The sequence below is a fragment of the Brachycentrus maculatus genome, unplaced genomic scaffold (assembly GCF_059751285.1).
Source record: "Brachycentrus maculatus isolate JH-2025_06_01 unplaced genomic scaffold, ASM5975128v1 h1tg000176l, whole genome shotgun sequence".
Lineage (NCBI taxonomy): Eukaryota > Metazoa > Arthropoda > Insecta > Trichoptera > Brachycentridae > Brachycentrus > Brachycentrus maculatus.
The window spans coordinates 1,724,781-1,738,085 of record NW_028280928.1 but is presented as its reverse complement, the minus strand read 5'-3'; the positions used below and the strand labels follow the sequence as shown (position 1 = coordinate 1,738,085).

At 30.7% G+C, this 13,305-nt stretch overlaps 1 protein-coding gene across 27 annotated transcripts in view; it reads right to left on the bottom strand.

Annotated features, from left to right (window-relative positions):
• Positions 1-13,305, bottom strand: part of LOC148308110 (uncharacterized) — a 595,155-nt gene that overhangs the window by 172,792 nt on the left and 409,058 nt on the right. Inside the window, exon 5 of one of the 27 annotated variants that reach the window (XM_088262292.1) lies at positions 587-1,476. The exons of 25 other annotated variants lie outside the window; for them this stretch is intronic. In XM_088262292.1, coding sequence (XP_088118418.1) covers positions 1,223-1,476 — 254 coding nt within the window. In that variant the 3' untranslated portion in view covers positions 587-1,222. Of the gene's footprint in view, positions 1-586; positions 1,477-3,153; positions 4,683-13,305 lie in introns of those variants that run through there. One more of the 27 variants, XM_088262286.1, reaches the window with a different exon arrangement.

Genomic DNA, 13,305 nt, shown 5'->3' with positions numbered 1-13,305 from the left:
AAAGTAATATTGTTGGTTATTAGTGAAAACATTTATTTATTTAAACTTTATGATCAGAAAAAAATAAGTACATTGGCGGGCTTATTGCTAAAAAGCAATATCATGAAACCAACCAAAAACAGACTAGTGATATTGATCAAAACATTTGATACCATATATAGCTGTTTGCAATCAGATTGCAAGATAGTACTTGAACATTAAAAAAACAAAAATTACAAAAGATGTTTATAAGGAAGGCAAAGGAAAAGGGAGTTAAGGAAAGGAGGTAGAGAGAAAAACTAATGGAGGAGGTTTGATGGACAGTTAGGATTCTAATGATAGATAGTAATGTCTCAGACGTTTCTTAAAAATAATTACAAAAGGTGCATTTTTTACAACGGGAGGTAATTCATTCCATAGTCTGGCCGCTTGGACAGAGAAGGAATTACTGAAGAATGATGTGTTTCGGCGAGGACTGTAAAGTGTTATTTCTTGGGAAGAACGAAATGATAGACCATGATGAGAGGTTTATAAAATTATCAGCAAGATATTTTACCGGGAACAAAGGAAATATAATTTTCGTAGAGATTAAATAAAATTTGTAGTGTCTGTTTTTACAATATTTTTATTGTTACAATTTACAATTTTACTAACTAACTAACTAACCATCACGCCGCTTCCCCGCAGAGGCAGGCTGAGAGAATCGAACGCCACACCACTCTGTCTTTGCAAACATTCTTTGCCTCTTCCACATTCATGCATCTCCTCATACATACCCGACGATTATTACGACTCCCGACCCGGCAAGTATTTGACATACCTGATTGTGCCAAGTTTTCCTCGGTCGTCCTCTGCTTCTTTTTCCAACTACATTCGCCTCATAAATTTGTTTAACCGTTCTTTCTTCACTCATAAGCTCCACATGTCCAAACCATCTCAACACACCTTTCTTAATTTTATCGATAATGCTTATCTCAGCCTTACATTCTTTCCTTATTTCATTATTTGAACATCTATCAAACATCGTTTTGCCACACATTCGTCTGAGGGATCGCATTTCGACTGCATTCAGTCTGCTTTCATCCTTCTTTTGCCAACTCCATGCTTCGCTTCCATGCATAAGGGTTGGAACCAGAACTTCCTTGTGTACTGCCAGTTTAGCTTCCGCTGATAGATTTTTATTTGCTAAAACTGATTTTAGTGCACCATTCACTCTGCCAATTTACAATTTGCCAAGTAAATATTAAACCTTAACATATTTACCCGATGCCGTTAAATAATACCGTGGCGGGTCATGATTGTGGAATGAATTTTGCCCGAAAATAATTCTATTATCGGCAAGATGAACGAGAGCTCGGCATCCCCTACCGTTATGCGTGGAGCAAACCCACCTCTCTTTGCGATTAGCACCCTTGCCTTTCAAACAGTAAGTGTACCCATTAAACATCAAAAGTCTGTTTCCATGCTTGGATGTAGTAAATGTAAATTCTAAGACCCCTAAAATAAACACAAAACAAAATTAAAAACAGAAAGTTAGAGTATGTACTGATAAAGTTATAAAAGGAGATTATTAGTAGAGGTCCTCAGCAAAACGTTACATTTCCATTAATGATTTTAGGTAATCAGAAATTCTAACTTGTAAAATTGTTACGTTTCGGTGCGATTTGATGATTTCACATTGGTTTAACGCAGTATTGGTCACGTTTTTTCGCAACTTTAATTAAGATTTCGATAGAATACAGTAAACAGATTTGCATTTAAAGGATTTATTTGTGCTTTTAGGTGAAGACCTCCATATTTCAACTTATCGCTTGTGCACGATGGCAGAACAAAATGGCGTATGCGTCAGATTTGTTTCTCATCACTGCATTGGTATGCCATCTGTTGTTTGAAATACACACTTCATATTTGTATACCATATACATGTGTTTCTTCTTTATACCCTCATCCACACCCGATGGTGTATAGAGCACTAAATCATATAAACGTGTTATCTTCATCGTTAAAACATGACGGAAAGTGATCAGCCCTTCACTTCATAAATATTAGGGTTAAAAAATATATATATTTGACCCCACCTGGTAATTGAACGTCAAGTACGGTAGCCGAACGAACTGACCATTACTCTACAGAGGCGTATATAAATATATATATATATATAAATATATATATATATATATATATATATATATATATATATATATATATATATATATATATATATATATATATATATATATATATGTATATATATATATATATATATATATATATATATATATATATATATATATGTATATATATATATATATATATATATATATATATATATATATATATATATATATATATATATATATATATATATATATATATATATATATAAGCCAAATTTGAGATCGATCAGTATATCTAGGAGTTCCGAAAATTTTATTAGTGTGATTTTTTTTGTATGTTAACCAGTTGTGTGGAAAAATTTAATAATAGCGTAGAAACTACCTTTGATGTTCACCTTTTCATTTTGGAAATAAAGCAATATAACGTGGCAATATAATACTCCTAAATATATTTTTTGTTCGTTAGTTTTAATTTTTACCAGAGGATGAAAACATCTGTATGTTTTCGAAACTAGTCGTATATATAAATAAAACTCACGAAAGTGGTATATTCAAGTGTTTAATATAAAAAAAAATCACTTATAATGTCGCTTAAGCAAAAAACAATGGCCAAAAGGTGACAAATATTCAACCAATTTTGACATAATCACCAGATTCTGTTAAAAAATACCGCGGTGGTTCGTGATTATGAGACCTGTTCGGTACCAGAACGATTCGATCATTGACAAGATGAATGAGAGCTTTGCATCCCTTGCCATTGTGAGAGGAACACACCCATCTCTCCTTGTTATCAGCGCACTTACTCTGGAAGCAATGAGTGTATTTATCGAACATCAACAGTTTGTTTCCGTATTTGGATGGTAAAAAAGTGATTTTAAACCCCCCTGAAAAAATATTTAAAAATATTAATATGTAAAGGGATTTTGTTGTTATTTTTTTATATTATTTTGTATTTTCAAAATATATAAATCATTATTTAACTCTATGTAGTAAACAAGAATTGTTACCTTAATACGGGACTATCGGAAAATGTAAGACAGTAAGAAAGAAACTCACATTTTGCCAAAAACGTTTATTGAAAACATTTTATGAAATAAGCCCATCATGTTTTTTGAGAACTTTATATAAATTTAAACCTCAAATTTTACCATCAAATTCAATCTTAGATTGTAAAACTCGTTTCAAATTACTTCAATACAGGACTATCGGAAAATGTACGAAGATAAGGAAAAAATGCTCATTTTCCCAAAAAAAATTATTTCATTTATGTATTAATTTTAACTCAAACACAGATTTTTTGAGCCTACTAAGTTGTATTTTATCCAAAAAAACACATAAAAAGTTCATATATAAGCGCATCACGTTTTTTGAGAACTTAATATAAATTTAAACCTTAAGATTTGACCGTAGATAACGGGACCTGTTTCAAATACCTCAATACGGTACAATCGTAAAATGTACGACGATAAGAAAAACTTTAATTTTTCTAAAAAAGTTTACTGAAACTTTTTTTTAAATAAGCGTATCATGTTTTTTGAGAACTTCATATAAATTTAACACTTAGATTTAACCCTTACATTTAATCCTACATTACCAAACTCGTTTCAAAATACCTGATTACGGGACTACAGGAAAATGTACAACGATAAGGAAAAAACGCACATTTTCCAAAAAAAAATATTTCAAACTATTTTTTTTAAATAAGCGCATCATGTTTTTTGAGAACTTTATATAAATTTAACGCTAAAATTTAACCTTTAGATTTAACCTTAGATTACGGGACTCGTTTCAAAGTACCTCAATACGGGACTATCGTAAAATGTATGACGATAAGAAAAACATTAATGTTAACAAAATACTGTAAATATTGCTTTAATTGGCACATCATGTTTCTTGAGAACTTTATACATAAAATGCGAACATAAAATATCGGTAAAGATACATGTTTTTGAGGTCGAGGGATCTTGCATCCCCTATGTCACTGCGACCATATTAGGTCTATTGTGACCTCCCTCTGTATCACAGCTCACTGCCAAGACCTACGTGAGTCATGTAACTCACGACCTGTCTTGGTGGTGAGCTTTACCTTCTCGGAGTCCGGTAGAGGTCCTCCAAGGATGTGACTTCGTTTGCGAGCGAGTGCGTCACAATTGTAGAGAATGTGGATTGGCGTTTCGTTATCCTCCATACAAAATCTGCATACTGGGTAGTAAGTCCAAGTTTTGTCATGTGTTTCCTCAGTCTGCAGTGTCCTGTCAAGGTCCTGGTAAGGATCCTTATTTGTTTTTTAAGATATATGCTAGTGGTCAATACATTTTTTACATATATTCCCTCGATGCTCCCCGCAGATCGGGTGGCCGCACTGTGCGCAAAACGTGGTTGTCATCCGTCTCTTTTGGCTGGGACAAAAAAAGCACGTTTTTCGCTTTTTCTCTTGGGAAATTGCAGGTGTGGTATCTTTTGGAATGTTGATAGTAAGGGTACGCTCCTCGGGAATGTTTCGACGCAACGGCGTTGTGGACATTTTTTGCTTCAACTTTGGCTCAGCAACAAAGCGCACGATCGGAAGACCGGACCAAGATCGTCCTAAAATAAAATATTGTAAATATATGGTAGAATTGAAATAATCATTGATCGTATATTAAGTCATTGAAATCTCAATCCCTCGTATACTTTATTTTGTTTTTTTTTTCATTTTATCTTGTTTGCATTTTTTTTCTACTACTAAGTACTATTTTTTGAAGCTATTTTTTTATTTTTAATTCTTGTTATGATATAACATTCAATTTTGACTATAAATATTTCACACACTGAGAACTCGTTCGAAGCGAGTGTTTTTGCCTAGAATTTTCACTCATGAATTACATGAAATTATAGTAACTTTTAACATAAAGAGTGAATCCACTCACAAGTAGGCATAGGCTATGAAACTTATAAAGTTGAAGCCTGAGTAGGGACGTGATAAAAGGTGTTGCATAAGCCGTAGCTAGATTCCAGAGTCACTTGGACGTTAGGTAATTAAAAAAAAAAACTCGTTCGAACTAAAGAACGCAGACGAGAAGCTTACAGATTTGGGGTTTCAATATTACACTGCTGGATCATATTTGTGGAATGTATTTTGCATATCTAATAAGTTAGAATTCAAAAATAGTCCGTTCGGATGAGAAAAAAAAACCATTTAAAAAGTTTTTTTTTTAATAAATATGTATTTTTTTTTATAACTCATTATTAAAAATGTGTCATACTCAATTACATATATTATTCATACACACATTTAAAAATTTTAATACAATAATATCTCCTGACTGGGTTATCCCGTGCCGAGGACACATTTTACAATATTTGGTTTATAAATTATTCTTTAGTTACTTTTCCATCATGACTCGTGTATAACGATAACATGGCCGAATGACCATATTGATTTCGTATCTACCCACATCGCTTCTCCAGTTTATCAAAAACTGTTGTTTAATGGTTCCGTTATTTAATGACTATGAATAACGGGCAAAGGTATGTAGGTAATTGCATAATACTCTTTTGACCAAATACTAAATACAAAAAATAATGTTTTAGTTATCTTCGTCAATAATTCATAATGGCGACTCAGGGTGAAGCGACCTTTCTGTAATATCGCCAGATTGACAATTTTGACTAGATTCATGATCGCCAGGTTGCAATTTTGAAAATACCGGCTGGTCATTCATATGTGTGTACTGGCCATAATTAGTGAGGTATGTTGCAAAGTATTATGCAACGGTGGAGCATGTGTGTGAGCGTGTTGAAGAACGGTAACGATACATTTATTAACCATGTACAGCCCCGCGTTACATCCCTTGCAATTGTGAGTAGAACACACCCATCTTTCTTTGCCGACTGTACTTGTTCTTTGCAATCTATATGTGTACCCATCCATCAGTAAAAGCAGCTTGCCAGCTTGTCTAGACGGAATAAATGTAAATGACGTTGTATCTGAAATACAAAAAAAAAATTTTGGTAAAATATTCGTAGAAAGCAAGATTGGTTGTTTTACTTACATATGATATACAGTAAACCCCCCTACAACGTTGATATAGGTACCCCTTTATCTTAGGGATTTTTATAAAGGGTTAATGTTATTTTTACAATTGAAATACAATTTAATAACATTGACTTCTCCATCGTCCCCTCCGATAACACGGTACCTATCTCAGCGTTATAGGAGGGTTTACTGTAAATGAATAAATCAAATGAAATGCAAAGTTAGTATAAGAGAAAGCAACAAATCAAATACAATACAAAGTAAGTATAACATCGATGCTAGAATAAAAATACATTATATATGACAGTAAATAAATATGAAGAAAAAAATAACGATCGATCAGTTTTCTTAAAAAATCGTCGGTTAACTTGTTGACTTCCGTTACATTAATCTTCCACTAACTCAAATGGCACTGCCAAGCTCAATCAAAGCACTACCGACAGTCATATACTCGTAATAAAGGATTGATCTCCTGGAGATTGAAAAATGGTAGTTCTGAACCAAGCTAGAAAAATATGATAAGGCAAGAATATATGGAGGCAAAAGACATGATAAATAATACAAAAATTATTTGATATAAAAAAATATTTTATTTATGAACATGTGTAAACTATCAACACTAAACATACAGAACAAAATATATATTTTTAAAAAAGGAATAACCCGCAAAGCCTTTACTTTTAGAGACGTGTCTGCAGGTAGATAGTAAGAATAGGGAAGGTAAATGTGAAAATGAATCACACACACCTAGGCCAATTGAAAATAAATCCTTCTTTAATTTATTTTACAACTGGCGGGAATCGAACCCGCGACGCCAATTTCGTAGTTGAGCGTCAACCCAACTACGCCACGGCGCCTGACATATTTTTTTAATTAAAAAAAATATGTAATTATTTACTATTTATACACGGCAACATTTCGATTTGTCACGGTGAGTATTTTTAATCAAGCCTGGATAGCTGGTGCTAAAAAAATAAACAGTCAAAATCTGGTACAGATCTGTGACTCCAAGTCCAAGATCATAACACTACAAATCACCTCAATGGGGTATGTCGTAACTGAGGACATATCGCTCATTTGCTGCTCCTTTTTTTCAGGAGATTTAACATTTTAAAAGCAATATTAGGTTGTATGTTACAAACAAGAAAACATTAGCAGATTATTAAATTTGAAATAAAATTTACGAGGGGGAAAACCAGGTAACATATTCTTCGTCTTCTTCCTGGCTCCATCCCAACTTGTCGTCTTTGTAGACTTTTAGGGTCAACTCTCCTCGGCCTCAGGTTATAGGTCTTTCTATCATAAACAACTTCACTAAGGTCATGCCTCCGAATCATGTTATCTTTCTGTAGCATCCACGAAGTTTTTGGTCTTCCTCTCGATGTCTTTCGAGGAAGATCCATGGCGGTCGCCTGGTTTACAATATGTTCAGGGTCTCTGCGTCCTATGTGCCCATACCATCTCAATTGCCTTTCCTCTTCCTTACTATTGATTCAGACACCTTATTGATATATCATCCGTAGGGTGAAGAATTCAATGTCTGATAGAATTTATTTTAAAGATAATATTATTAGTTCAGCGAAATGGTAACATGATACCCAAATTTTTTATAACTTGAGAGCCCTATGCTATTTTGACATATTTTCCTGCCGGGGTTAAATAATATTTCAAACAATCGTGGTTATGGTGTCCAATTGCATACATTATAGTTTGTTTGTCTATCAAGAGATGAGCTTTACATCCCTTACATTGATGGGTGGAACATTTCCACCTTTCTACCCCCTTCTGATTTTTACGTTCGAGGGAATAAGTAAATTTATTGAAAAGAACGAGCATTCTACCAGAACGCGAGGGGATAAACGTAGGTCGACCGAAACCTGAAAGAAAACAATACAAAATAGTTTATTTTACATGTGAAGAGAAAATAATCCAACATAACTTATGAGTATTGTAGGGTACTTCAAATGAGCGTATATTTGAAATATTATAAAAAATTTAAATAAACATAAATGAAGTTAAACTTACAGCAAAGTTTATTTATAATTTATTTTTGAAAACAAAATATGGCTGACTTAGTATGCCTGAAGAAACAAATCATATTTTCATAAGCAAAATTTTTATACTCAAGCTGGAAGCGCTTAAGCTAAATATGTTTCAGCGAAGATTGATAAATAGGAAACATAACGTTAACACATAATTGTTCATGTTCTTATGGAAGTTTATAAAAAAAAAATCCATACTGAGGGTCCTTATACAGCTACCAGTCTATTTAATTTTCACAGTAGTCTAAAAACTAATGTCTTTAAACATTAATTTCATTCAAACATTAGTTTGCAAAACTAAAAAAAAAGTTTGAAAACTAACGTCTTTAAACATTAGTTAGAAAATAGCATAACAAAGCCTAGTTGTAATTTCTTTTTATTAAAAAAAAACAATTAAGTAGACTCTGAAAATCAGTGTATGATTTTAATATTTAATTTATAAATTAAAATGGAATTCTACAAATAAAACGCAAAATCTATAAATAACATTTTTTATTTACAATATTTTGAGTGTGTCCAAATACTTACACAAATCTGGATTATCTCCGCTTACGAATTATTTTATGAAAAAAATACGTCTCAATAAAGATGTAGAAGAATACGGAAGTCTGGGCATTAACAGGCATCTACATCTAACATAGATGTCGGTAGTGATCTCACGTGAACTGTGTCACGAGTTTGATCAATATTTATTTATTTATTTACTCACACAAACGCCAGGAGGGCTTTTACAAGTAAAAATTCAAGTTACGAAAAAATATACAGTTGTTATATGTTACAAAAACATAGAGAGTTGTATAAAGTATAACATAAGAACATTCAGATACATAAAATAACAAGAAAGTATGATCTGCATTACAAAAATTACATGAATGGTCTAGCTGACAGAAAACTATTGCGTAAAGCTTGTTTATAGGCAGATAGGGAGTTGGAAAAAATGTCTGCAGCTTCACTATGAATATATCTAGGGGTTTTACCAATAATTTTGAGTAGTGTGGTTGTCAATCATGAGTAGAATCGGTGAATGTTACACGTGTGTTAAGTGATAACTCAAACCAGCCTATGACGGTTGTAAGCGCTGTAAATCTTATGCAGACTTCCATATTCATCTTCATCTTTGAAGAGATGACAATTTTTTTTAAAGATTACTTTGATAAATTGTTTCCTTTATATTCTAATATATTGCCCGTCAGAAGTGATGTGAAACCTTCTAACAGAATTGTGATTATGCACACGCTGTATATATGTAACATGTTCATCGATAATGGACACAGCGGCCTTACAGCCCTTGTACTGGTTTGTAGAGCATCTCCACCTCTCCACGCCCTTGCTGGAAGTCCGATGGTAACAATACGTGTAGTTGTTCAGGACCAAGAGCTTCATGCCACATCTCGAAGGGATATAAACTGCATCTTCAAAAACTGTAAGAATGTATTGATATTTGTATACATATTTTATTTATCGATTCGGAATTCACTTCGTTGTAAGACATGATAGTATAATAAAAGAAAAACACATGTTTTTTTTACCACTTGAGTTTATATATATATATATATATATATATATATATATATATATATATATATATATATATATATATATATATATATATATATATATATATATATATATATATATATATATATATATATAACGTGGTAATATTTTCCTTTTGAAAATTAAGTGTAAATAATATGTAAAGTGGGTGTATAATAATAAAATAAACAATGTGTTGCTTTGTAATTAAAGTTTATTCTTAATTTATCTTTATAAAAATTTTTATGTCTATCTATCTATCTATCTATCTGATTCTGACAGTTAACAATATTATCGGAAGTCTTTTGTTTAATTCTGTGCGACGCATGCGACATCTGTGGTAGAACTGTTTTATAATATGTAGGTACTTTTTGTAAGTACTTAATAAAATGTATAGGTAGGTACCTAGTTATTTTATTACATCTCCCCCCTTGGGGATGAAAATTAATAGTAAAATTTTCACTCGTCCTCCGTATCATCTTCTTGTAGTGAAGGGACTGGTATAAGCTTAGTGATATGATAAAGTTTTTTTTTTTTTTTTCTTTCTATCCTTTTTCCTTCTTTTTTTTCTTTCTTTTTTTTCTTTCTTGTTTTTTTTTCTTTCTTTCTTTTTTTTTCCTTTTTTCCGTTCTTTTTTTTTTCTTTCTTTTTTTTTGTATTTTTTTTTTCTTGACCCTTTTAAAGTAGACACAGTTTTTTTCAATCCATTTGTTTTTTTCTTTAGAATTCCTTCATTTTTATTCAGATCTCTTAAAGTATCTTCTATTATAACCAAATTTACAACTTTTAATTGTTCATCTGCATTTTCATTCGAGTTTAATACTGGATTCCTGCTTAGACAATCTACTTCTAAATTCTTCTTTCCTGGAGAATATTTTATTTTATCTTTCGTAGAAGTTTTTTCTACTTTATTTTTATTTTCATTTTTCAAGCACTGTTTCTGTGTTATTTGTATGTCTTCATTTTAATTCTGATCTTTTAAAATATCTTCTAATTTAACCAAATTTACAACTTTTAATTGTTCATTTGCATTTTCCTTCGATTCTAATACTGGATTCCTGATCATACAATCTGCTTCGAAATTCTTCTTTTCTGGAGTATATTTTATTTTATATTTTGTAGAAATTTTTTCCACATTATTTTTATTTTCATTCTTCAAGCACTGTTTCTGTGTAATTTGTAAATCTTCATTTTTATTATTAATCTTATCATCCTCCTTTGTTTTAAACCAGCACTTTGCTTCAGGGTGATATCGAGTTCCCTTATTTAAATTTTCACAAATCTTACATGGACTTTTATCTTTAATTTTATCACTAGTTCTTAGATTTCCACGTCTTCTTTGATTATCTTCTAATCGTTTTCTTTGATCATCTTCTAATTTTTCTCTCTCACTCCGAACATATTGTAGTAATTGTTTTAATACATCTAATGTTTCATAATCCATTTCCAATTAACAAAATTGTCGTTTTATAACGTGGTAATATTTTCCTTTTGAAAATTAAGTGTAAATAATATGTAAAGTGGGTGTATAATAATAAAATAAACAATGTGTTGCTTTGTAATTAAAGTTTATTCTTAATTTATCTTTATAAAAATTTTTATATCTATCTATCTATCTATCTATCTGATTCTGACAGTTAACAATATTATCGGAAGTCTTTTGTTTAATTCTGTGCGACGCATGCGACATCTGTGGTAGAACTGTTTTATAATATGTAGGTACTTTTTGTAAGTACTTAATAAAATGTATAGGTAGGTACCTAGTTATTTTATTACATATATATACATATAAATATATATATATATATATATATATATATATATATATATATATATATATATATATATATATATATATATTTATATATATATATAAATATATATATATATATATATATATATATATATATATTTATAAATACATATAAATATATATATATATATATATATATATATATATATATATATATATATATATATATATATATATATATATATATATATATAATATATATATATATATATATATATATATATATATATATATATATATATATATATATATATATATATATATATATATATATATATATATATATATATATATATATATATATATAAATATTTATTATTAAGTTTAGTGTACACCTGAAGTTAAACCTGAAGATGGAGATGAAGAAGTCAATAAGCAGAATTGGGGTGAAAAGTTGGTCATTTCCATTTTTATGGATTTTTCGTTGCAAGGTCAAAAATTAAGTAGGAACATTAAATACCGCAATATATAATATAACACTAATATCCACAAATAACAATTTAATAAATACATTAGAAAAATATTTAGATTTTTACAAAACTGAATCTTTACATTCTAACATATTGGCCATCAGAAGTGACGATATACCTGTTGATGGGTTCATGATTATGAAAATTCTTTACTGATACTATCACCCCCTTATTGACGAAGAGGACTGCTTTACACCCTTTTGAATGATTCGTCGAACACGTCCATCTCTCCTTGCCAATGAAAGATTTCTTTTGGTAACAATAAGTGTAATTTTGATAAAGAAGTATTTTCTTGCCAGATCGGGATGGAACGAATATTGCGTAACGGGGATCTGTAAACATTAAGAAATTTATAAAAAATGAAGAAAAAGAGTTTTTTTTAGAGGTAAACAAATTCACCAGTAAATTTATGGTGGCACCCGCCGTTTGGCGTATTGCGCCATCGTGTTGAAACCACAGCTCTATCACATCAATGTCATTCAGCTGAGGCACGAATAACTCAGTAATCATGGTTCTGTAGCGCTCTCAATTGACCGTAATATTCTTGCCGGCATCGTATTTAAAAATGTATGGGCCTATGATTCCACCTGTATATAAAGCACACCAAATAGTGACTTTTAATACATGTAAGGGCGTCTTGACAAAAGCTTCTGGGTTTTATCAAATCCAAGACCTACAATTCTGCTTATCGACATAGAAGAAAACTGTGCGTCATCTGTGTACAGAATTTTGCGTTGAAAAAGAGCATCAAGCTGAATATTGTTTTCGGGCCATTTACTAAACCTACGACGCGATATAAAATATTGGATCCATTGTGTCTATTGTATTGTTGTATCTTTTGTATTGTTTTAGGGATCAACTTTATTGATTTATTATGGACTAAAGACATCCACTATCATTTTTAAGACGTATAAACTAAATATGATATTAATCCTTGTACATAATAGGCAAGGAGAGTTTTCTATGGCAACTTATATAAAAAAAATTTATGTATAAATAAATTTTTAAAAAAAACACTCACCCAGTACATTAGTCGTCTGATGATCTCTTTATTATTCAGCAAATAAACCATTTGGAATTTCACGACAACAAAAAAAACATTTGCTTAAATTCACATTTATATTTATTTGTATCAAAACATGAATCCAATTTAAAATACTTTTATGAGGAGAAGCACAAATATAAGGGTTGATGGAATCGACTTGTTTTATTTTATTATTATATGACTTATTAATATAACATAATATGACCTTGATCTTGTCTCAAAACCCCAGTTTATACTACATGTAAATTCTTCAAACATACATATATAAAAATAAAATAATTGTAG